We start from the raw sequence: 26,497 nt of genomic DNA, 5'->3' as shown, positions 1-26,497 counted from the left end.
ATGGTCGCTTGTGTAGCGGCCTTCTCGCACATAAATGCAGGCTTAAAAGATGAAACTCGGCCGTATATATTTAAGTCAGCAGAGAGCAAAGGGGGAGGGGAACAGGGGGCAGTGGAGGTGAGTTAAGGATTATAGATGCTGTGCTGCGGATAGTTTGACATGTTACTGTTTCTGGGACATGAAGATCAATAATTGCAGCCATTTTGTTGGCATGAGCTTGTTTTGTAGCTCTCCCAGCTTTACTGAAGACGAGGAGTTGTTTTCTTGGTGCTAATGTGGTTAAAGGAATGTGGACTACACTGCAGAAAATTATATTTCCTGATTATTTTCTGTTTTTTGCCATTGTATAAAAGTTATGTTTATTTCCTCCTCTGATTTCAGGACACAGGAAAGCTCAACGTTTCTTACTTCCGCTTCGACATCAATGACGCCACAGGTGACCTGGATGCTAATCGCCCCGTTCCATTCCGCTTGACGCCAAACATCTCTGAGTTCCTGACCACCATCGGCGTCTCTGGCCCACTCACCGCCTCGATGATCGCTGTGGCTCGGTGCTTTGCACAGCCAAACTTTAAGGTGCCACGTCTGCTTCCTTTTTTTCTTTTTAAATACATTACATAGTGTATCAGAACGGCTTTTTAAAGTAATGGGTAATAGACATAGAAGCTTGCAGTGAACTTGAAATTAAATGGCTGAATATGAAGTTTACAAAACTCTAGTGCTCATTGTTTCCCCCTCCAGGCGCACGGCATGCATCCATACGATAATCATACTTTTGCAAGCATGTCTGGAGTCACTGCAGCCGCTGCTGCTGTTACACTGCCTGCCAACGACATGAAGCTCATGAATCCGCTCTTTCTAACAGTCTGTGTTTTGATTGTTACAGGTGAACAGCCATAAAATCACAGCACTTTGAAATCCTGTACTTTAACAAGTAATACATGGATTGATTACAGCCTCTGATTGGAGGTTTAACTTTAGTGGACGAGTGGGAGGGACACTTTTGAATCTCTTTCACTTTTCATGATGCATATCCAAACCAGGTTGTTTTTTTTCCATGGAGCTGGAAGTGACCGTACTTGGACAAACAAATAAAATGCTAAATTATGAGCTGAAAACGGTTCAGTACAGTTGCTTTTTGGATGGTCTGTACCTCAGAGCTTGGAATAATATTTGTGAGATCCAGTTCAGTGATTCAGCACAGGTGAGGTCTATCACATTGCTTCTGGCTACAACCTCGGCCTGTTTATTAGTGCCGCCATGCCCCTAATTTTATGCCTTAAACAGTTCTTATGAGGGTGAAAAATGATCTCCAGAGGCTAACATGTTAACTTCATCCCTGAAGGTGTTTGTTTTAAAATGCAAGCCTGAGGAGATTTACTCACTTCTGCAGCAAACCTCAAGTGGTCATTTGAGGAACTGCACTTTTTGTCGCTTCAATGTTGGCCTTAGTTTGTTAATAAGACAACACAGAAGATGGCACAGAGGATTGGCTTCTACTGACCGTCGCACAAAAGATCACAGCTTAACTGTAAACCTCTCTCATTGTGTTAGTTTTAGGCTCGTGAAAATTAAGGAGCACATCACTGTTAAAACATTCAGTAACACGAGCTTGTCAAAAATGTTGAGTTTACGTTTAAATCTCAGATATATTTGAAGAATTACATTTGTTTAATTTATATAACTTATTCACATGAGTCTTGGAAGCTTTTAGAAGAAGTGGGGTCAGTCGGCTGCCATTGCTGTTGCTCGCGGTGACTCGAGCGTTGCGGTTTGTTGTCAAATTTAAGCTCCTGCGGCGCTCTCCAGATATTGCCTGGCACTTAAACTTGGTGAACTTCCTCTGGGTTTAGGTCTGAGGCTTAACTAAAAACAAAGCAGTGAAAAACAGTAGCAGCCGTTGGGTTGTGTAATATATGTAAAGCAGGGCAGTAATGACAGGCCTGCAGTGTCTGTGTATGGGTCAAGCTCATACTTAAAGTCTGACTGATGTTCCAGACACAGAAGCACTTAAGATGCAAATAAACAGAACACTTGACCATGTGAACTAGTTGGGACTGAATGCCAGAGACCAGTGCTGCTTGTGGCCAGAGCAGAGAGGTATTACCACAGAGCACAGGAAAACACAAACACTTAACAATCATCCACTCAGATATAGTGAAGCCTTAAACTATTTAAACAGTCTAGTGCCGTCTGAAACCGAATAAACACTTTAGGTGAGGGCAGGGAACGGCGCGTACGTAGTCAGGCGATGATTGCCAGGTCTTGGTTTTGATGGTTATGCGTTTCAGATCTGTGTCACCGTAATGAGCTGTTAACATCTCAGAGATTTCCCTGCAGATGACTGCCATGCCCTAAATTGGAGTTAACAGCTTTGTATGTATGTTTGAAATTAGCAGGGACTTTAAATAAACTGAGGTTTTTGTCACGTTTCACTGCTCTCATTTCCACGGCAGACTGTTTGAACACACTGCCCAGGAGACTGGCATATAATCATATATTTGAGAGCTTCATATAAACTCTATGACTGTAGTTTGCAGTATAAAAACTTCAGTTTTTACATCATTTGTTGCATTGCAGTATAAAAAGGGAAAGTCTGTTTGCATCCTGATGTGGTCAATCCTTAGTAATCAAATGTTTTATCATCAGGATGTTGATGTTTTAAATTCTAGACCTCGTATATTTCTTAAAAAATGAATCTGTTTCCTGAAAGTGACCTCCTGATTTCCTTTCTCTCATAGGTGGATGGAATCTTGAAGGCCGTCCTTCGTGATGAGATCATCGCGTGGCACAAAAAGACCCAGGAGGACACGTCCATTCCCCTGTCCCCAGCCGGGCAGCCAGAGAACATGGACTCCCAGCAGTTGGTCTCGCTGGTCCAGAAGGCCGTCACGGCAATCATGACTCGCCTCCATAACCTGGCTCAGTTCGAGGGAGGCGAGAGTAAGGTCAACACTCTGGTGGCTGCAGCAAACAGCCTCGACAATCTGTGTCGCATGGATCCAGCCTGGCACCCCTGGCTCTGAGAAATCGGAGGCGAGAGAGGAGAAAAGGCACAGCGGAGTTCACGGGATGAAGGGGAAACACTTTTTTTTTTTTTTTTTAGTTTGATTAAAACAGACAAGGGTCGTTACATCTATGTTGCTCTTTGGAAAGTGAATTCACATTGAGACAAAAGCCCTGGTTGTCAGAGCTTGCCTGTGTTCTCAACAGTTACTATTTTATTTTTATTTTAAAAGAAGAAAAAACACACAAGCCTCCTTCATTGTATATTTATTTTTGTATCAGAATGACAGGGATCCTGCGTAATGTCAGCGGCCCTTCTCTTTACTGTGACAAAGTGGTATTACAAGGATTTGTTTAGGTACCCACTCTTTTACTCTTGTGGAAGTTTCTAATTAAAACACTTTGTTTGTTGTTTGCGATGTGTTTTACACGCATCAAGATCTTGGAACGTTTCCACTTTGATTTGTTTTCTTCTCAGATGGTCATGTGTCCTCCCAAACCTGTAGCTTCTTTGCTATACCTTCTAAATGAGGAGTATTGTTGCCCTGTGAATAACAGATGTTGCTCTTTGACTTTTATTTCATCCACTGCTTGAACTGTATTAAGATGTCAGAGGATTCCTGTGTAAAAAGCTTCTGTTCTCCACTTTTTTTTTTTTTTGGGGATTCAGCTGGCGTTGTAGTAAGCTATATGACCACTGTAATGCAAATATGTAATTCCCAAGCTGCCTGTGAATGCTATTCGCACCCCCGACCCCACCCCTTTATTTTTGTTTTTATTTTTTTAGAGGTACTGTACCGTTTCCAACAGAAGAATTCTCTCTTGCCTTGTAAATAAGCATTTTATTGTAATAAAATGCTCATTTTTTTAATAGAGAAGCTGTGTTGGCTCCTTTTGCTTGTAATCTCCTGCAGTTTTCTTTACACTGTAAAGAAACTAATGAATCTCAAAAATGAGTTTTAACTGTGTTCACAATTACCATAAAGCAGAACTAACAATTAGTCTTCTCCCCATTTTTTTAAACGAGTTGTAAAACAGCAATAAGAGCCAGTAATGTGCCTCTGTGCCTCACATCTATTGCATCACTGTCACAGCCATAATCACCCTGAAGGACGCACTCTTGGATATTATTGCTGTAATAACTCTTGCTGTGAAATGACTCCAGACGAACCGTTCTCTGATGTTTAAAGTCTATTGCCGTCATCCTCGCCGTTCACAGTTAGCAGACTTTTATGGGGAGGCATTTCTTCCCAGCAGTGTTGAATCAGAGCGTGCCTTCTGTCTCGTGGAGGTACAGTAACCTTGTGGTCATTCCCCTTTGCTTTGGTTAGAAAGTCCTGCAGAGGTGTGGCGAGGCATCCCACCGCCGGTGCTTGATTAATGCGTGCCAGCAGATCTCCGAGTGGGCTGGCCTCGCTTGACTTATACACACTGTCAGCCGGCCCGCCTGCACTCATAAACAAAGGTTATATCTCTGTTTGCCTCTATAGAAACAGTCTCTGCCTCTCAACGTGTTTACACACTCCCTCCAAAGGTTTCTGATCCACACAAGAAAAAGAAAAGAGCGTTTGGTCTGCGAGTCGCAGCAGCTGCTAGTTTCCAACATTCACCGTGAACATCCTTCTTTGTAGCTGTCATTTCAGTAAGCGTCTTGGATAAGAGGCTGCAGTGTTTTGGTAGGTGCTTGCTTTTGTACACACAGAAAGCATCTGTGATCGTTTATACAAATGTTGGATTTTTTTTCCCTCCCCCTGTTGGATTTCTCTTGGCTTTAGCACATTCTTGGAAATGTTTTCAAGACGAGCTGAAATGAAGCTTGTCTTGTTTCCTCGCATTGTGAGTCAGATGTTTGAAGTCATGTAGCTCTGCAACTACCCAACCCTAACCATGCTTAAACCCCCAAACCCTCAAATGTGACTAAGTTTTTGTTAAGCTAACAACATGATAGAGGACGTGTTTAAAGAAGAATTCATTTCTCCTTTTCAAACAATAACTGTAACATGTTTGATGCTCCTGAATTTCCAGACATTACAAAACCCGGCTTTGCCATGCTGTAATTAGCATCCTTGCATAATTAGTTTTGCAGGGGAAAAATGCAAACTGGAGTAATTCCTTTGGATAAGATGAAGGGGGGCGTATCATCTGGTAAGTATGGATATATGTACCAAGTTTTATAAGCATTTTATTCAATAGTTGCTGAGCCAGTATCAGTATAGATCACATGGAACCATGAATGTCTAACTGAGCTGGTATGTCACAATCATCTAAGTACACAGGATTTGTCCTTTGGGTATCATGAATCTGAAATATTTTAGGTAATTCCATAGGACATCTTAGTCAGGCCCAAATAGTTGTTGTTAATGTTGTTAATCTTCATTTAACCACATCCCAAAGGTGCTCTATTGAGATCTGGTGACTACAAAGGCTATTTGCACAGCAGAGTAAACAAAAAAAACTGTAAGCTGATCTGAGCTGTGTGACATCGTGCATTATCTTGCTATATACAGCCATCAGAAGATGGCTACACTCTGATTATAAAAGGATGGACATGGTCAGCAACAATACTGTATGTAGGTCGTGGCTCAGTTGGTATTGTGGAGCCCAAATTGCTCCCTCTGCCAAAAAGATCCCCCAAGCAGGATGGATCCATACTTTCAATCAAAATCAAAACAATCAGAACGGGCAACATTTTCAAATCTTGTATTGTCCCATTTTGGTTGGCCTATAAAAAATGTAGCCTAACTTTCCTGTTGTTAGCTGACAGGAGGGGCACCCGGTGTGGTCTTCTTCTGCTGTCAGTGTTGTGCATTCAGAGATGTTCTTCTTCATACCTTGATTGTAACAAGTGGTTATTTTAGTTTCTGTTTGCCTTTCTATCTGGTCATGCTCTGACCTTTTCACTCAGAAAACTGGCGATTACTGGATATTTTTCCTGACTCTGGAAACCCTAGAAATGGCTGTGTGGGAAAATCCTCACACCAGTTTGTTTGGCACAAACAACCACGGCACACTCAAATACTAATAAATCACCATTTTTACTCCCATTCTGATGCTTAATTTAAACTCTGTCAGGGCATCTTGACCATGTCTACGTGCATAAGTGCATACTTGACCTCCAGCCATGTGATTGACTGATCAGATATTTGCATTAAAAAGAAGCTGAGCAGCTCTAATAATGACTGTTTGCTTTTGTGCATCTACAAACCACAGCTATCTTTACAACAGCATATATATTCATTACAGTTGTATTTAATATACAACTAGATATGTTTTATATCTAGATATAAGATTTTATATAAGAATATAAGCTATATATCTCTAGATATAAGAGCTCATAACATCAGCTGCATCATCTCACTAGCTGCTGCGTCACTTCCCAGCAGACTCACGTCAGTTTGGGCAGAATCCAGGCAGGACTCAGTGACCTGAAACTAATCACACTCTCCAAAAAACAAAATGATATTTATGTCAAGTCTCAGATGCTAAACATGATGAAAGGATTAACTTAGGTGGAGACAGGCTCACATTCAGTCGTTTTTTTTTTTTTGGGGGGGGGGGGGGGGGTCCAATCTCTTTGAACAATTATGTGTGTGTGCAGTTGTGGGTGTCCTCTGTAGGGACAGGCATCTATTTCACGCCTCAGGTGTCTGTTCTGATTTTAAAGAGATTACGTGACATATGAAATCCACAACAGACATACAAAAACCCACAACCCTCCGTCCCCACCACCTCCCCTGCGATGTGTCATAAAATGCCTCCTGGGGCTCTTTTCCCGGCATCCTGCGAGTGCAGGCAGACATCACAGGAGCAGAGGTGACTGCTGCGGCACCCACACCTCCGTCTCCACCTTTATTCCCCTTTTTCCTGCGCATCATATGAGTGAAGTGGAGTCAAAGGCTTCACCACCGCCACCACACAAAATCTCCCTCGCCTCCCTCCCTTCCCCAGAACTGTGAGGAGTGGAGGTGATTGATGTGCTCCGTTGGGAGTGGAGGTGTAGAGCCTGGATCATCATCAGTGCTGGCACAGAACAGATCTCTCAAAGGACATGCCAAAGCAGGAATAGATCCTGGCAGGACCAGATGATGAAATCTTCCCCTCTCCAATGATCCTCAGCCCCGTGGAGGATGGCTGAAGGGAGGGTAGGGGAAGGGGAAAGAGCTTAACGGAGAAGTGGAAGAAGGGAAATTTTTCAGCAAAGTCGCAACTAAGCTGCTATAATATTTCACAAGAGACACATTTGGATACGGCGTAATGAAAACGTACAGTAGATGTTGAGTCTGGGGAGAAGCTGTACTGAGCGTAAAAAGAAAAGGAAAAAAAGACAGAGGTGAAAAAGTACTTCACCAAACAGCCTAATCCACTCCTTGCCTCGCTGCACAATTTATCGTTCAAGAACAGGATTCGCAGCCAGCATTCAATTATATATCACAATGTATCAGGCTTTGCAGCGCAGTGGGGGGAGACGATTCTTTGTGTCTTCATGTAAACAAACAGTATTAATCAAAAAACGATTGTGTGCTGATCTCCAGCCAGGGAAGCAGCTCAGCTCATATCTAACAGCTGAGGATTTGTTTTGTTGCTCGGAGAATGAGCCCCATTAGGACCTCTAATGGCATTTCCACTCAGAGGAGTTGAGCTCATTAGTTGTGTTTCGAAAATCTGCCATTATGATTTTAATTGCACAAGCTGTACACACAGCAGCATGGTACGCAATCAAAGTCACTCTCTCTGTCAGGGTGACAGTGATGCGGCAGGCCCGTCCACGACTCACTTCTGTGAATGAAACTTGCTCTGATATATTTTGCAGAGAGGGACAGCAGAGGGCTTTGGAGTGAACGGTGCTTTTTTTGGCAATAGAATTGCATAGAGACTGGGAGCCTGTAGGTAGTTAGCTTCATCAGCACAAACTTGGCTTCATCTCAGAGAGAAAAAAAAACTTATATTAGCTTTAAAGCTCAAATCATCTTTGATTAAAAAGAAACAAACAGACCACGCTGGACGAGCACAAAGCCTCGCTTTCGGCAGAATTCAAGACATCCGTTCAGCGACTTGAAAACAAGCTGGACAGCATCCAAACGACTCTCAACAACCATGACCAACGGATTACAGCCTTGGAAACTATGGCCACAACTACGAGCGCGGAGCTCCAGAACGTGGTGGCTAAGTTAGCGGTGGTGGCGGAGGATAACGAGAAGCTGAGAGCTAGGCTAATCGACGTTGAAAGCAGGAGCCGCCGCAACAATATTCGCCTCTTGGGGGTCCCTGAAAATATGAATGGCCCAGGCCGACTGTGTTCTTTTCTCAGGTGCTTGTGGACATATTTGGAGTGGACGTTTTGAAAACGGCCCCGGAGTTGGATCGAGCCCACCGGGCACTGGTGGCAAGACCAGGCCCCAACGCGAAACCCCGAGCGGTTGTTGTCTGTTTCCATAGCTACCAGACCCGTGAGCTCGTTGTGCGCAAAGCTCGGGAAATGCGGGGTAAACTGAAATATAAGGACACCCCCATCCATATTGTCGAGGACTATTGCCCTGAGGTGCTGGAACAACGGTCCGCTTACCGCGGAGTTATGAAGGAGTTGTACGATCTTGGACTCAAGCCTCAGCTTCGCTACCCGGCCAAACTGTTCGTTATGACTGACGAAGGGAACCGGAAGCGACTGGCGTCACCAGGCGACGCTCGGAGCTATATCGCCTTACACCGTCCCCTGAGTTCTAACATTCTGGAAACCTGATCTGAGGGTCATGGTTGGATCCTGCCACTTCCATAGAAGGGCTCATGACATTTTAGTTTGATGTTTGGTACCTAGAGGACAGCATGGTTTGAGTAATTCTAACCTCATTGTTTTTTCTGTTTTTCTCTCATTTTCCTTTATAATACCCCTGTTTATATTTTGTTCTAATATCACTGTTGGCACGCTAGTCTGCTACGTATACATATATGTATATACTGTTTTACTTTATATAAACACACATTTTTTCATTATTATTGCCTCTCCTACAGTTTGATTCCTGCCATGTACAAATGGGGGACAACAATACCCCAGCCTGCCTTTTTTGTGCTTTTCTTCTGTCCGTTTTTGTATAGTAAGATACATCCTAGTTCCTCAATTTTTTCTAGCAGAATATTGACAAGGCATATTTTCATAGTGAGACCTTGCCGCCACAGGGAAGCAAGCCATTTGATAAGAGTTGTGATGGCGAAGTCTTCACATGGGAATGTTTACACCCTGCTGTGCAATGGACACTTGCAAGTTTTGTTTTCGGGGGTATCCAGGTCCAATTTATGTTGTTCGATCTGCATGTATGTATTGCCTTGTTTTATGTTTTTTCTGTTGTTGTTGTTGTTGTGTCTTATTTATTTTATTTTATTTTATTTTATTTTATTTACTTATTTTTCTTTCTGTTTTTTTTCCCCCTGTTCTGTTCACAGTCTACTACCTCAAATACAGACACCAGCTTTCCCCTGGCCACGGTCAACTTGTCAAACCAAAGACCTGTCTGAATATAGTAAGGTATGTCGAGCACAATCAATGGTCTTAGAATTGTCTCCTGGAATGTGAGAGGGGTGGGGAATGCAACCAAAGTTAACAAAGTTATGGCGCATTTACAGCAGCTTAAAGGAGATGTGTTTTTTCTTCAAGAGACACATCTCTGCAACAGAGAAGTGAGGCGACTCAAGAGAAACTGGATCGGCAATATATATCATTCCAAATTTAACGCCAAGGCCAGAGGGACAGCCATACTTATTCGTAATAATATTCTGTTTGAGCAACATAAAGTTATTGCTGATCCAGATGGCCGTTTCACATTTGTGTCAGGAAACTTGCAGGGCTCACTTGTGATACTGGCTAGCGTGTACGGGCCGAACTGGGATGACGACTCTTTTATAGCTAAACTTTTCTCTTCACTTCCAAATCTGGAAAACTATCATCTTATTATTGGAGGTGATTTTAACTTGGTTCAGGACACTCTGCTGGATAGATCGTCAACTAAGGCCTGTTCCCTGAATAAATCTGCTAAAACCCTAGAATTTTTCAAAACTCAGCTGGGGATCGTGGATCCATGGCGACATGCGAATCCCACTACTAAGGCATTTTCCTTTTTCTCTCATCCCCACCGTACATATACACGTATAGACTTTTTTCTTGTTGATATTAGGTTTCTCTGTAAAATTAGCCATTGTCAGTATCATGCTATCGCCATTTCAGATCATTCACCAGTTTCTTTTGATGTGGTATTAGCGACCCCGTCTCGACCCATTAAACATTGGAGATTTAACTCTAGCCTGTTGATAAGGGATGACTACACACATTTTTTGAGATCACAGTTCTCACTTTTCCTTGAGTTGAACGATTCTACTGAAGTGTCAAGAGGTGTATTATGGGAAACGTCGAAAGCCTACATGAGAGGCCAGCTTATAGGATTTGTGTCAAATTTAAAGAAGAAAGAGTTAACTTACACGTCCAGTTTATTGAATAAGATCAAAGATCTAGATGGCAGATATGCATCAAACCCAGATCCTAACCTCTATACAGAACGTGTGAAAGTTCAAGCCAGTCTCAATTTAACCACCACCGCAACAGCTATGGTTCAATTAATTAAGACTAAGCAACGCTTTTTTGAATCTGGCGACAAGGCAGGGAAACTTCTGGCTTATCAAGCCCGTGCCGAAGCAACCTCTAAGCTAATCCCAAAGGTCAAGTCTGCTGCTGGTGACATAATATCGGAACCAGAGGGAATTAATGAAGTATTTGTAAGTTTCTATTCCAATCTGTACACTTCAAGTTCTCCCCCTCTATCAGAAGAAACTCTCCAAAATATACATTTTCCAAGAATAGATAGAGATCTGACGAAAGGATTAGGGGGACCTATCACTGTAGTAGAGGTACAAGAAGCCATTAAATCCTTAAACACAGGTAAATCGCCGGGCCCTGACGGTTACTCTGCAGAATACTATAAAGTCAATTCTGATCTTATGGCACCGTTGTTGAAAGATATGTATAATGAAGCCTTTTCAAAATGTCAATTACCCAAGACTTTGTCCGAAGCTACTATTTGTTTAATCTTGAAAAAGGATAAGGATCCTTTGTTGTGCAGTAGTTACAGACCAATTTCTCTTTTAAATATTGATTTTAAAATACTATCTAAAATCCTCGCAAATAGGCTACAACGTGTTCTGTCACAAATTATCGCCTTTGACCAGACGGGGTTTATGGCCGGCAGGCACTCATATGACAATTCAAGACGCCTCTTGAATATTATCCATACATCGTGCAACTCAATTCCAGAGGTTGTGGTATCTCTTGACGCGGAGAAAGCTTTCGACCGCGTCGAGTGGAGCTTCCTCTATGAGGTGATGGATAGGTTTGGCTTGGGGGCTGACTTTATTCTCTGGGTTAAGCTACTATATTCCTCGCCATCCACCTGTATTCGTACTAACAACAACTTGTCTTTGCCTTTTCCACTTGAGAGGGGCACTAGGCAAGGGTGCCCTCTCTCACCCCTCCTATTCGCCATTGCTATCGAGCCTCTTGCAATATGGCTGCGTTCAGAGGATAGATTTAAAGGCATTACAAGGTTCGGTGTGACTCACAAACTCTCCCTTTATGCAGATGACTTGCTCCTGTACATTTCTGACCCTCTAAACTCATTCCCGGTGCTTTTTGACATACTGGACCAATATGGTACACTGTCAGGATATAAGGTCAATTATCAAAAAAGTGAGTTGCAACCCCTTAATTCCCTGGCCAGAGCTCTTCCCCACTCAATAGTGCCTTTTAAGTGGACAGAAACCGGATTTAGATATTTGGGGTTTTTTATTTCCTCTTCTATACATAAAATGATGAGGGAGAATTTTCTATCCCTACTAGAAAATGTTGGGAAAGATTGTGACCGTTGGACTTCTCTACCATTGTCAGTGGCAGGGAGAGTTAACCTGATAAAGATGAGTGTCCTCCCAAAATTCTTGTATCTTTTTCAACATGTCCCGATTTTTCTTACCAAGGCATTTTTTGACAAGTTAGAAAAGATTCTGTCACATTTCATATGGGGAGGGAAACAAGCTAGAATTTGCAAGTCTATTCTTCAGTCCTCTAAAAGTGATGGTGGTCTTGGTTTGCCCAATTTTAGACACTACTATTGGGCAGCTAACATACAAAAACTTTTACAATGGGTTCATAACGACCCCCCTGTAACAGCCTGGGTACAAATGGAAACTGCATCTAGCTGTTACTCATTATCATCAATACTCAGCTCACCACTCCCTTTTTCTCCAACCCTTGTTGGGGATAATCTAATAGCTAAGGAAACAGTAACTATTTGGCGACAGTTCAGAAAATACTTCGGGCTACTTGGACCGTCTTTGCTAACACCTTTATCAAAAAATTTTAATTTTGCACCTTCAAACACTGATGCGGCCTTTAGTAGTTGGAAAGATAACGGACTTAGGACTGTTAAGGACTTGTATAGTCAGGACACCTTTCTATCTTTTGCTGACCTATCGTCCAAATACGACCTGCCTAACTCCAACTTTTTTCGCTATCTTCAGGCTAGAAATTTTGTAAAAACGCAGTTCCCTCACTTTCCCAATCGGCCTCCAGAAACAAATCTGGATATCATCCTGCAGACGAACCCTCATCAAAACAGACTGATATCAGCCTTGTATAAAATACTAGATGCTTTGGTCCCCAAATCCATTTCTCATATTAAGCTGAGATGGGAGGAAGAGCTTCAGACAACCCTGCCAGAACAGCAGTGGGATCGTGCTTTGAAATTGATTCACTCGTCTTCAATTTGTGCTTGTCATGCTTTGATTCAGTGCAAGGTGGTCTATAAAGTACACTATACAAACGCAAAATTATCTAAAATCTATCCAACCATCAGTGATGCCTGTAGCAGATGTGGACTATCGCCTGCCAACCATGTCCACATGTTTTGGTCATGTTCGAAACTGAGTGCATTTTGGAGGAATATATTCGACACACTTAGCCAAGCATATGGCCAGACTGTCCTTCCTAACCCACTCTCTGCAATTTTTGGCATTCCTCCTGACTTGAACTTATCTGGTCCCCTCAAACAGGCCATAGCCTTTACCACTTTACTGGCCCGGAGGCTTATTCTGTTGAAGTGGAAGCTTCCCCACCCCCCAACTCATGACCATTGGGTGAGAGATGTACTCTTTAACTTAAAGCTGGAAAAACTTAGATTCTCTCTAAAAGGTTCTATTAGGGAATTTAATAAAATCTGGAAATCATTTCTCTTGCTGGTCGACACTATTACTTTACTTCCTGAGTCTGCAGTGAACTGAGTGAAGCTACATTATAATGTTTTTTTGTTTTTTTTTTAAATCTTATTTATACCTTATCTATTTGTTTTTCCTTTTGTTTTGCTTGGTCCTTTCTCTGTTATTGTTTTCTCTGTTCTTGTTTTGTTTGTTTTTGTTTGTCTGTTTGGTTACGGGGCGGGGGGAGGGGGGGGGGGGAGTTGTGGTTGTTGTTGTTTTTTGGGGGTTATGCTTGTTATGTGTATGGGTCCTGAGGTGTTGGGGTTTTTTTTGTTTTTTTTTATTTTATTTTTTGGGTTTTTGTGTGTGTGTGTGTGTGTGTGTGTGTGTGTGTGTGTGGGCAGAAACTGGTTTTCTGCAGTGTTTTGTCTATTGTAGACCTGGTAGGGGGAGAATTTGGGTTGGGGGGTTGGAGGGTATAATGGACATACCACTGTTCTGAAATCAAGATGGACTTAGCTGTTGCTAACTTTGTATGTCATTGTTGAAATTAATAAAACAAAGTTGAAATAAAAAGAAACAAACAAAATATCAACTAGGTTCTCTTAGGTGCACGTATGTGGAATTTCAAGCTTTTTAAAAGTAGGTTAAGGGCCAAAACCTTCTTTGATTCCTTGTTTTTTATTTAAGCTGTCTGTAATTTTTCATGTGCAGTGTTTCATGTTGCTCTATATTTACAGCGTGCTGTATTGTGAATCCTCGGTATCTCGGTAATTTCTTTTAAAATTCAGTCGAAAATAAAAAGGGAGTACAGACAAGCCTTCTGGCTGGTGTGTTAAAGTAGAAGATGATTAATTTTGGAGTATGCTCGGCCCTGAATAGCACACTTCAGTGTTGTTAGTACAAGTGTGCATGAAGGGAAGCTACACTTCAGACATGAAGCGCATAATCCTCCCGTCCTAGGAAAACCAGGACCATCACAGGTCACCCCTTGCACCCCTCCCACCACCTGTTTGACCTGCTGGACTCTGGTCGGCGCTGCAGGTAAATCAGGTCCCACACCTCCAGACTCACAAACAGCTTTTTCCCCTGTTACATTCAGACTGTTAACATACACCCCAACTCTGCCCACCCACCTCATCTGAGCCATAGCCTGAGTAACCCCCATCACTTGGACCACTCACATACAGACTCTATACTCCTTTGCACTACTTTCAAGCACTTTGTTCAATGTGTGCCTTTCTGCTGTTTTGTATATATTGTATATATTTCTATTCTATTCTGTTGTATTCTATTGTATTCAGAGTACCTGCCCACTTTGTTAGCTATACGTACCTAACATGCCTATCACATGGCAACAGCTCAATGCATTTATGCATGTAGACATAGTAAAGACAACCTGCTAAAAGTTAAGCTGAGCATCAGAATGATTAAGAAAGGTGACCTAAGTGGCTCTGAATATGATGTGGAAGGCGACAGTAACTCCAATAACCACTAGTTACAACGGCAGTATGCAGAAGAGCATCTCTAAACATACTACACTTCCCTTAAAAGTAAGTACTGCCCAGAGAGAGAGCTGCCCTGGTGGAGGTTTGCGCTCCTTCGCGTTGTATCTGGTTTTATACTTGTTCTATTTCTTTTACCGTCTGAACTTGTAGTAGTGCTAAAGTGAGCCTCGCTGAGCCTTTTCCCTTTAAACATGCTTCTTCTAACTCAATCCTGTTTCACTCTCAGTTTGTCTTTTCTTGTGTCCCTTCAGTTTCATTTAATAGAAAAGCCCATTTTCTCCTTAAATCCAAGCCTGTTTTAATCACACAAGTGACTGCCTGACCGCCGTTTACATGATTCCTGGTGTCAAACACTATTTAGCACATCACACTGCTTCAGAAATCAATTTGTGCGCAGTAGCGATCGGTGTCCCGCTCCTGCTGGACACATTGATTAGGTACAAAGCTAGAAATGTGCTTGCCCTTGGCAGTGCGGCATGAAAGGCACTAGAAAGGCTCTCAAACCTGTAAGGCAAGTTGTGGTGATGGATTTGGTGACTGTGTGAACCCATGAGTGAGAGGTCTCTGAAATGCTCCAGTAGCAAAAAAGCTGAAGTACACTTTATGGCAACAGAAGACTTTTTTTTTTTTAGTTATTAATATTATTTTTTTAAAATTCCACAGCGCTATGAATGAGCACATTTATACTCACAAACAAGTGCTGCAGATTCTGCAAACGGCTTTCTTGCTCCATACCACAGTTATTATTTTAATTAATGGAAAAGTCTACGGCTTCCCATTATTTTTATAGCAATGAGATATGTTCCAATAAAATTTAAAGTCCTTCACACTTTCTCCAGTGTTACACTCCCTAAATCCATGGCTCAGAGGAACTTAACATATAAGATGTCACGACACTGCTGTGGTTCAACAAACCTTTAATAATGAAAACAAAACAAGAAGAAGAACCAACCACAGTGAGTCGTGGATTCTGTTTTTTGCCCTAAACTAGTGTTCGTTAACTCAACTAATAGGACCAAAACTGAAAGCAGCACTGCTGGAAATGAACAATAAACTCTTAACTAATAAACAAAAAATGCAAAAGCAGAAAGACAATGCCAGAGCTGATGGAGAAGTGAGAGGAAACGAGTCGGATCTAACTTTCATCACCTTGTCTGGCCTCATACACTCACCCGGTCACCCTCTCAATGATACATTTACTGAAGCCAATCAGCCAATTAGGGATCAATCAGAGGAGAGAGCAGGTTAATGAGGGTGGCAGAAAGACAATAGAAGGATAGAAGACATAATAATCAGCTTTGAGATATGGTCCCACGATGAGATACATTTACTAGTATAGTGCACCACATTTACTTGAAGAAAATTTCACCCCCAAATACACCAGCTTACAATCGAGTCATCAGACGAGCTCTTCTGTGTCTTAGTATACTTTTTGGTGCGTCAGTTTTATCTGCTTCCAAGTTAAAATTAGACATTTGCCACTTTCCCATAAGCAACCCTGGTATGTGTCTTATAGGAGGCAGCAAACTCTGTATGATAGATGATAAGTTGTAAGGGCAAAGCAGCGTGTTTTCCAGTCAAGAGACAGCCTCGGACGTGGTGATGGCCTGTCTTCGCATTCTGTTGTTTTCCCAGAATCAGCCCTTTAATAAGAGATAGAAAACACCTGCTGTTCCTCTTCAAACTCACTCCCTGTTAGACACTTCAAATAAAAAAGCAGCACGACTGGAGTCAGGAAGCTCTGCACCGAATGCGACTCTGGTGGGGAATTCGACAACCCTGTTTCTTAATGGATTTCAGGATGAATTAAAAGGCTTTCATGGCAAAAGTTTAAAAGTGGCCTTTTAGCCATGGTAGGGACTTAAAATGACCCAAATGGAAACATCAGGTCATCTCCGTCGATGGTTTGCCTGGTTTTGCCTCCATTAGCTAAGCTAACATTGAACCTGGGGAAGATATTCATTATATCTCCTTCACTCATTGCTTTATTATTAGGTGGTGTTGCTAGAAATGCTTGCAAAACCTCATATAAAGGCTCACTTTGTAATTGAGCCAAAAGTACAAAGCAAATGTTTACATGCCAGCACATAAACTAAGACGAGCCTGGTAAAGAATCAGGATGTTAGCAGTCGCTGTGCAAAACCCTTGGTGTCTCTTAGAAAGAGCTCATCTTTCTGGCAGCAGCTGTTGCAGGTAATTGTACAGATCTAATTTCTCTTTTTTTTCTCGATAAAACATCCTAATTCCAAAATATGCATGGACTCTACTAATAATTTCATTTAAAAATTTTAATCCTAGTCAAATTCATGGTTCTTACAGCCATTGTTTAGTCGCTGTCTGAAGACACGAGTTTTTCTGAAAGTTATCTCCCTCCCCAAGTTCTTCCCCGCTCCGTTCTGCTCTTCTTGACAGGAAAGCAATGAGGACTCGTTTCCTCCGACCTGGAAGTTCAGCCAAGAGCAGCGCACGCTGACATTTTTTCATACTTTTTATAATCCCGACTTTTAGAGAACTTGTCATGATAGCTCTGGAGCGCAGCCGGTTCATGTCATAGGCCCAGAGTGCACTGCACACGCAATGTGAGTGCAACCTTTGTAGGTCGTGATGTAGTAAACATTTAAGATTTGATAGACTTGGTATTTAAAGCATATTATGGCCCTCAAGCTGAAATAGTTTGCTCTTTTTTTAACTGCTGACCATCATGGATTTGTTAAGGACAAGGCCAGCAGTACCTGAATGGTCTCCCTCCAGTGCTTCCCTCCATCCCAAGCCAATTAGTGATTCTCCTCATAGGATGTCCTGATCAGAGCAGGCAGAAAGCTGCTCAGCTCAGTTGACAACTGCTCCCCCTCCTCCCTCCCCTCCCCTCTTTCATCCCAGCATCCTCAGCACTCTCCCTCTCCTCTGCGCCCAACCGCGTGATTTAATTTGTTTGGTAATATCAGGATTGGCATGTTCAGCCCAGCTTCACTCTAAAGTGAAATTGGACAAGGGCATTGGAGCCTCACCATGTAAAACAGCCTCACCTTGACAGCTGCTTGAGTGGGCAGCGGATTGCAGGAGAGTGGAGGAGGAGGGAAGAGAAGTGTGTAGGTGGGAGAAGGATGTACCTGAGAGGAAGGCAGACACCAATTCACTTCTCTCTTTTCCACAGGGGAGATTTGTGTCAAGGAAGGGAGCCAGCTACAAAGACGGAAGCTGTTCAAAGTGAAGACAAAGCACCAGGTGCTACTGGGGACCAACTCTCTACACAACAGCATGCTGGAGCTTGTCCAGTATGTCCAGTCAGCTTCCAGTGAGACCCTGACAGATAGATAGATCTACCTCTATCTGTGACAGATTTCTCATATCTATTTGATCAGGTCCAAATCTTTGCATTTAGAGATCACAGAATATGTACAAGAGGGCTTATTTACAGATTTCCACAATGCTTCGCATTCTGTGGCAGCAGATATCGATTTTTTTTAATCCATGGTTGAGTCAGATTCATTATGAGGATTTTTAAATATCACTAAAGACTGATTATACAAAACACTGTTTGGAATCTCACGTTTTCTTTTTCCTCTACAAGGAAATTGATGATATTAATAACACTCATGCGTCTGTGTGCTTGAATAATATTACAAATATGGCTTAGCCCACCCACAGGAGGCTCTGTAGAGGTCAGGTGTAATGTGTGCCATGTTTTCAGCCAATGATGTCCCCTGGTGGCTTGATCCCATCTACCGAGACTAGCTACTGGGATATGGAACGTCACCTCTCTGGTGGGAAAGGAGCCTGAGCTAGGGCGTGAGGTTGAGAGGTACCAGCTAGATATAGTCAGGCTCACCTCAACACACAGCTTGGGCTCTGGAGCAAGTCTCCTGGAGAGGGGCTGGACTCTGTCTCAGTCTAGTGGGGCGGTGGGCTTGGGTGGGTATCTTAGTATACCCTCAGCTTTCTGTCTGTAGGGTTGGGTTTTTTTTCTGGAGGACAAGAGGGTTTGTTCCCTGCACCTTCAGGTTGGGGAATGCGTCTCGACTATCGTCTGTGCCTATACGCCAAATGGCAGTTCAGAGTACCCAGCCTTCTTGTAGTTCCTGGATGGGGTGTTTGAGGGTGCTCCATCTGGGAACTCTGTCGTCTTACTGGGAGACTTCAACGTTTATGTGGACAACAACAGTGCTACCTAGAGGGGCGTGATTGGGAATAAAATTCAATTAATATAGCACCAAATAACAACAGCACTTATCTCAAAGCCACATTATATTGTAAGGCATAAATGAGAGATAACCCAACAATCAGATGATCCCCTATGTGCAAGCACTTGGCAACAGTGAGAAGGAAAAACTCCCTTTTAACAGGAAGAAACCTCTGGCAGAACTAGGCTGAGGGTGGGGCCTGAAAGCTGAAAGCTCCGCCTCCCATTGTAATTTGAGATACTTTAGGAACCACAAGTAAGCCAGCAGTCTGAGAGCAGAGAGCTCCAAGATAACCTGGCGCCTGATGAATAGAAGTATAAAGTTGCACAAATTGCAAAAACCCTAGTACTGATGCCTCCAGTTGGTACAACACTTGAGTAAATGTTACTGAACCACTAGTTTAATTTAATAAAGCAAAAACAATAGCAATTCTAATTACTGAAAAAGTGGTCCTGCAGTACAACAACAATACAGCTAGGAATCCAGAAAGGCAAGCTAACTAGCTTAATGTAAATGCACAAGTGCGCTTCTATCTACTACTCTATTCTCTGGCTAACCCTTTTTTTTTTTTTTTTTGGCCACTTCTCTGCAGCTTCCTTCAGATCCAGGGCTCTCAGCTTTGACATCTGCATTATTGTGAGTGATACCTTCCAAGTTGACTTAACATTATTATCCCCACACAGCAGACCTCCTGCAAAAAGTTTAATAAAGGAGTGCAGAGGCTAAGAGGCAAAGCCTTGTATATGGAGTGACAGCTTAGCAACCCGGTAGAAAGACAAGTGAACCTTAATAAATATATATATATATATATATATATATGGAAAGTCCAGCTCCACGTCTCTTCTTCTCCTGCTGTAACTCAAACAGTAAAAGCTCCTGGACCAGAAACATGCTGAGGCAGCGAGGAGAGATGGTAATAAGATTAGTTTTTCTCAAAACTTTCATGCAAGGCAGATCATGACCATCATTTGCGACTATGTCACTCTGTCAAGGCCTCTGCTGCTTCTGATAAGTCACGGCGGCTTGAAGGACAGTGATGAAGAGCAGGAAAAATGTGAGTCCCTGAATGTTTAGCTGACACTGCTGCTTCAGAGCATCAGATCAGCCTGAGAAAGAATTGAAGGTAATTGGATTCAATAAAATTGTGCTGTAGTCGATCATTCTGTACTTTTAGAAAGTTGAAGCTTTGGCTCAGAGGTACACACACACACACACACACACACACACACACACACACACACACACACACACACATATTCTCCGTTTGGATCCATCACGTCAAACAAAGTGAGATGGCCTAGATAGGTAGACGGGAGACAAGCAGGGTGTTAGAGGGAGCAGAAAAGGAGTGGGGATCTGAGGCCAGATTCATTTCCACCTCCAGTGGAGGGAGACCACCTATTTAGCCTGTCTGTGAGAGGCCAGGCCACAGGGACGATAACAGATCACGGCCAATCAGCCACCGGAGCTCAGATCTAACTGATGGCCTTGAGAAGAGAACTCATGACTGCATTTCCCAAACTTACGACTTCAATTTCCATATCATTAAGCCTGTCTGCCGTGCTAGTTTCCATAAATCCACAGCAATACATAACAAATAATGGCTGTCACAAATGCGCCAGTGTCAGTGCTTGTGTTGTTCATCAGTTTATGTCCAAAATTGTGGCGTGCTCATTTTGTCTGTCACATCACCAGCATATAACCTTGTTAAGGGACATGGGGGAATATTTTGATGTGTTGCTGGAACACAGCGAAAAATCTTATTCTGTTGTTTAGCAAGTCAAAGAGTGGAAGGGTGGTTGGGGGGGACTAGGGGGGTAGCCCCAATCTCCTGTCTTCCCACCTCATTACCCGCACCTGGATAGGACTGTGGGGGATCCTAATTTAAGTCACTCGTTAGCAAAGTCCTAATGCGTTCTGACAGCAACAAGAAAAAGGGATGGAGGGAAGGTGAGGAAGGATCAGGGGAGGAAGAGGGTGAGGAAGGCAGAGAATTGTCTTGACAGAGACAACCGCAAGACACAAAACTAGAAGGAGGGAGAAGGAGGGAGAACGTCTGTGCGTTACAAGAATTATTCTTATTTTTTGCTTTGATTTCCATAAAATGAGCATCATCTTAAATCATCCGAGCCCTCCGCTGTTGGTCTTGTATGCATAAACCATTAGATGCCTTTGCTAATGCACACAAAGTAATGAACACAATATCGTTCCCCTGCACTGTATGCCGCAGCACAACGGGAAATCAAATAAAACCCTGTTTACCAAATAAATTCTTCTGTGTCTGTTAGGTCTGCCTCCGGTTGATTGTATGTTTTGCAGCAGACACAGCTGCACGGTAGCTACAAACACTAACAACACATCAGCATGCTGGGTGATGGATCGGAAGAAATTATCAAGGGAGTAGGGGTAAATTTGACTTGTGAGAGTGAAGCGTGGTGAATTTACACCTCCAAATGGGTTTGGAACAAGGTCGGAAAGATTTTCTGTGAAAGCAAATCCCTTTGTCTGCCTGATATTCGGAAGGATATATCCTCCATTACCTTGCAAGTCCAATGTTCACATCTAGCACAAATCCTATTTTGCAATCCCCAGTGAAACGTTTTACAAGATTTCCATATTAGGCCAGTTATATCCTGCGTTCAGTAATTGAAAGTCAATGATGTCTCTTCCACAAGAGTGCTGGTAAAAGAGAAAAGCGTGATTCATTTGATGAGGAAACGGGGGGGTTGTAGGTCTTTATTAAGTGGGGCAGAATAAAAAAATGTTAATATCAAAATGTTCAGAAGCAGGAACCCTGAAATTGATATTTATTTATCTATGATCAGGCAGCAGTCCTTTCCAAACCCCTAACCTTATTGTGACAATTGCTGCTGTTGCTTCTATTATTAAAAGGTCACGGCTCGATTCAGGATTCCTGGATGCCTCTTAGTTTTACACCTAAAATTTTATGTTATGTTATTATTAATGTTATTAAGAGTCTGACGTTTGGGTCTCAGTTTGAGTGAGAGCAAGGACAACAAGAAACCCCTTTTAAAACCTGAGACAACAACAGAATAAGAGAGGTTTGGAGAAGCAGGAGACCTGCAGGTTCATCTGGGTAGATATGAGAAAGTGCTCCAAACCCGCTCATTAGTCCTCACCTCCTGTGTAATTCTGGCTCAGCTGCCTGTCGAAGCAGCGCGGTGGGAGATGGAGACAGAGGCAGGGTAGGAGGAAAGGAGGGCAGGTGACAATATTCCTCACCGTGACATTTGCAGAGAAAATTTTTTTAACTTCGAAGGTGCTGAAGGATGAGCGTGAGAGGAAATATAGGAAATGATTAGAAAATGTCTGAATGAATGTGAAGCAGCTTTGTTTTAGTGTGTGATAGTGAGACTTGTTATAGCTGAGAGCATAAAACCTATGATGTGAAGTGTAAGATTATTCAAATATTTAAAATACTTTTTTTGTTGTTGTTGTGTTTTTGCATGGTTACACACGATCACAGCAAAAGGGTTCCTGGTTCAAACCCTCATCCCACCTTCCATCACTGTTCTCAACACTTAATCTTGTTAACAAATAGAACACAAGAGAAAATATTTCCCCTTCTTTCAACATTCTTGATGACAAAATTCAAAATTATGTACAATTTGTTATACAAATTAAAAAGTTTAGTGGCTTTTTAGGAGCCAAATAACGAGAACAGAAAATGAAATGAAAAAATTTAGCAACTAGCAAGAATGTGGTGGAGGTACTGGGAGACAGGTCGTTACACGAGGAGAGTAGGATGAGGCTGTAGAAGGGCAGCAGCCCAGCTGCAGGACCAGTCCTTTGTGCAAACAGGAACAGAACATCCACAGCCACTGCAAAATGACCTCTAGTGGGCTACTCATGTGTATATTTATGACCAGCCTGCCAGAAACAGACTCCCTGAGGATTCCATCAGGGTCTGATGTCCTTTAGCGGGACTTTTGCTCACAGCCCAGCACCATGTAGATCAATTGGCATTCCTCAGAGAATACAGGAACTGGCTGGTCTGCCACTGGCACCCCATTATCTTTACAGATGAGAGCAGGTTCACACATTTTTTGTTATCCAGTAAAGACTGATGGCCAGATGCTTTCTGGAAGTCTTCTTCTCCACTTTTGATCCTTTGCTGAATTTTATCTTGAAAAAGAATCTGTGATACAAAACACAAACACAATCAGTAATGAGTAGTTAAATGTGGACTGCTCTGTGACAGACATGTTCTATATTAACAATAAAAGCACTAAAATAGTAGATTTTGGCAAACAGCATGTTTGCGGTGTCTGTAAGTTACTAAGTATCAGAGTAGTGTGCATGTCTAAAGAGGTTATGTAGCTCTAAAGTAGCTTGAAATTATATTATATTTACTTAAGAGTGAGCTATGTAATAGCTGTACATTTTATTAGGTAAACAGCCTTTTGCACTTGCACATGCATTGATGGTCTTCTCGGCTATAAATGTGGACTGCTGGATAAATAAAACGTAATTACTTGAATGCCGATACCTCATTTGGAAAACTTAACCCGCGCATGAACTACCCCTGTTAAGACCAATACTATACAATAATCGCATAATAACAGTAAATATAAAGGGTCGCTACAAAGTCTCACAGTGAGACACAGTAGATGATAATGGTAAACATGACCCATGAAAGACAGCATGCAATACAACATGTACAGTGGTAATATGTACGTCTTTTTGTGTAACCCTGTCACCAATAAATCATTTAATGACTCTACAGAGAAGAAAAACAAACAAATAACCCCAACTCTATCTGACAGCTGAATAAATAAATCTGCCTACATCCAAAGAAGCACGTGTGCTGAACGCTAACTATTGTGCAAAAAGGTAACGGTGCCTTAATCATTAGCTTTGCTACCAAACTCATTCTCATCTATTATAAGAGGGAAGATTGGGGTAACAGTTTAGTAAGTAGCTGTCGCTTCTGTTAACTATATGCAATATGTCTGGTCATAAAGATTTAGTGCCAAGCTGGAGTAGAGTTAGTGTGGTGAATTATCAAGCTAATGCGATTAAGGTTGGTGTGTTTGGCAGTCTACGACTGTGCGTACTGCTCTGACTGTGAATGGCTCTTTGCACGTTCGTGAAATCATGTTAAATTTGTGACCGCATTTTAAAACTCTTTTTAAGTAGAAAGTTTTAAAATGTATATGTATATTTATACATACATGTGTTTTTTTCATTAATTCATAGTCTATTTTTTACATAACTACACATTTTATAGTTGATTATGCCCTCACTGTACCCACCCAGTAATGCAACCTCACCTATTCCAACTATAGCAGACAACCTTTGCTGAATAATTTTGTCCCTGATTGGATATAATATTGGGAAACCTGCAACACCAAGATATCAGTTTTAATTTGGTTGGCTGATGGATTTGGAGGGATAAACAAATACACAGGGGTGTGATCTTAGACACAGGCACTGATGGATTTCCTGGTTACTTTAGATTTGTTAATGTAGCATGCAGTAAAACCATCCCAATTACATTTTAAAGCTTAAAATATGGGAAATTTTATACTTTGATGGTTGAGGGAAGTTGATGGAAAGTAATGTAATTATTTATTTAATTTTGTATACTGACGTTAGCTGTAGGAGATGAAAAGGATCTATTAACCAGACTTCTTAGCTACACCTCTTCTCCAAACTATTGCCAAAATCAAAGTTTTCCATGGGTAATTAGGGAAGGCAGCCCCATCGATTTGTGAATTTCTTCCATGAACTTTCGCTGCATGTGTGTCGTAGTTCATGTCAGATTGTATTTACCCATTTTTAAGGCCTGGTGATTTTTTTTTTTTAAATTATGTGCTGATATGTGAAAGATTTAGAATAGACACATGGTGTAGTTTGCTTTTATTGTAGGGTCTTTACCTTACAATATAAAACATTTGATTTGGTGCTATATAAATAAAATTTGAATTATTTAGTAGAATGCAGAATTAAAATATGGATCTGAAAATGAACATAGTAGCTCCTCTTTTAAATAAAGATTTTATGAAATATTTATGTTACGCCTCTAATTTGCATTTGCCCGGTGTTCAGAAACATCTTTGAGGCCGATCCAAATGAAGTGACACGAGCAACATTCTGCTTTGTCCTTGTCCAGCTGAGCTGACTACGTTTCCCAACTAGTTAACCTCTGCCGCTGCGTCGGAGGCACTTTCTGGCTATTAGACTAATTTGTTCTCGTTGCACGAGTGACCGTTAACGCGGGCGTGCGCGTGTGCAGCACCGTCCAGGCCTCTCCGTGCGGGGGCCCCATGGGGCCACTGTGATAAATTGTTGACAACCTGCAGTAATTACTGATCTGCGCTCCGATAGCTTTAGCCACCGAGTCTTAGGAGCGGATAGTTTTCAAGCTATCAGGTCGTCACACACAGTAAAGAGATCGTCTCATTTGATCTCACTTGGAAAAAAGAAAAAGTCTGAGGACACATATTAAAGTTAGACCCCGTTCATTCTGGAGAGCATATCGTGTTTGAGAGATGTTCCTCAACTCTGGCTTTTTACTTTGCTTTTCCACTTTCTCTTTCTCGTGTGAGTCACTTCCCTTTGACGGAGTTATAATGGCACATAGATGAAAATAGATGAAAATAATGAATTCACCGCGCGCATTATCGTGCAAAGACTCTGTGGCTACAGTGAGCCTGATGACATTTAGCTAGTATTTGTGTTTCTCTGTGGGTGACCCATGTCAAAAAGCAAATCTTCCCTTTTCATCTCACTGAATCTCTAATTAGAGTGCAGTGAATCATGTTATTTCCTCCTATTGATACATTCTCACTGACTTATTCACAAAATCAGGCAGTTGCAGGAAATCAAGTAAATTGTGTCTAACTGATGTTTGGGATGTGATCGCTTTCATGTGGCATCTGTTTGTATTATCAGCCTGCATGCTTTTTTTTCCCTTCACCGTGGCTATTTTGGCAGGGTGTCTTAGCTGCTATGCTAGCAAGATAGCATAATGGGAAATTATCCCCCTCAAAGGCAAAAAGAAGCACTTTGCATCAAACACTTTAACGAAGCTGTTGTACTGTGGTTTAGACATGAATGCGTTAATTGTGATAATTTCTTACTGTGCATTCACGCTGCTTCCGTAATGTGTTGCTGTAATGCACAGTAATGGGAGGTGTGAGAGGCTCTGATTGCATCCATGTGGTCCAGAGATTTTTTATTTTATATTTTTTAAACATGCTATTCATGACTGCTTTTCAAAAATTCCTTTCAGAACCTCTTTTATTTTTACCTTTTATCATCCAGAGGAGGTGATGTGTTCTCCGAGGATAATTTTGGCTCAACTTTTTTTTTTAGCTGTGAGCTCGAATCTAAAGTGAAATGAGAAGCGGTGAATGGGCTGCAATTGCATTCTCATTCACTCCTGAGAAGAAAATTGTATTTGGAAGAACAAAGTGCAGAAAGAAGAGAGATTGCTGTCATTTGATTGGCTCTTTTTTTTGTGGATGATGTGTGACGGACCTAAAAATGCCCGGTGTGTTATTATGAAGTGAAAATGTTTACATTTTTATTCTATTATTGCGACCACAT

At 41.9% G+C, this 26,497-nt stretch overlaps 1 protein-coding gene across 3 annotated transcripts in view; it reads left to right on the top strand.

Moving 5' to 3' along the window:
- Positions 1-3,884, top strand: part of trrap (transformation/transcription domain-associated protein) — an 87,678-nt gene extending 83,794 nt beyond the window's left edge. For all 3 annotated transcript variants that reach the window (XM_085284013.1, XM_085284011.1, XM_085284012.1), the window contains 2 exons: positions 382-576; positions 2,742-3,884. In XM_085284013.1, the coding sequence (XP_085140139.1) occupies positions 382-576; positions 2,742-3,026 (480 nt within the window). In that variant the 3' untranslated portion in view covers positions 3,027-3,884. The remainder of the gene's footprint in view (positions 1-381; positions 577-2,741) is intronic.
- Positions 3,885-26,497: the final 22,613 nt, after the last annotated feature.

Source organism: Mchenga conophoros, linkage group LG8, assembly GCF_057382185.1.
Source record: "Mchenga conophoros isolate Kocher_MC1m ecotype Shallow Benthic linkage group LG8, M_conophoros_male_GT1.1, whole genome shotgun sequence".
Classification (NCBI taxonomy): Eukaryota; Metazoa; Chordata; class Actinopteri; order Cichliformes; family Cichlidae; genus Mchenga; species Mchenga conophoros.
The sequence above is the reverse complement of the archived record's forward strand: the minus strand, read 5'-3'. Positions and strand labels throughout refer to the sequence as shown.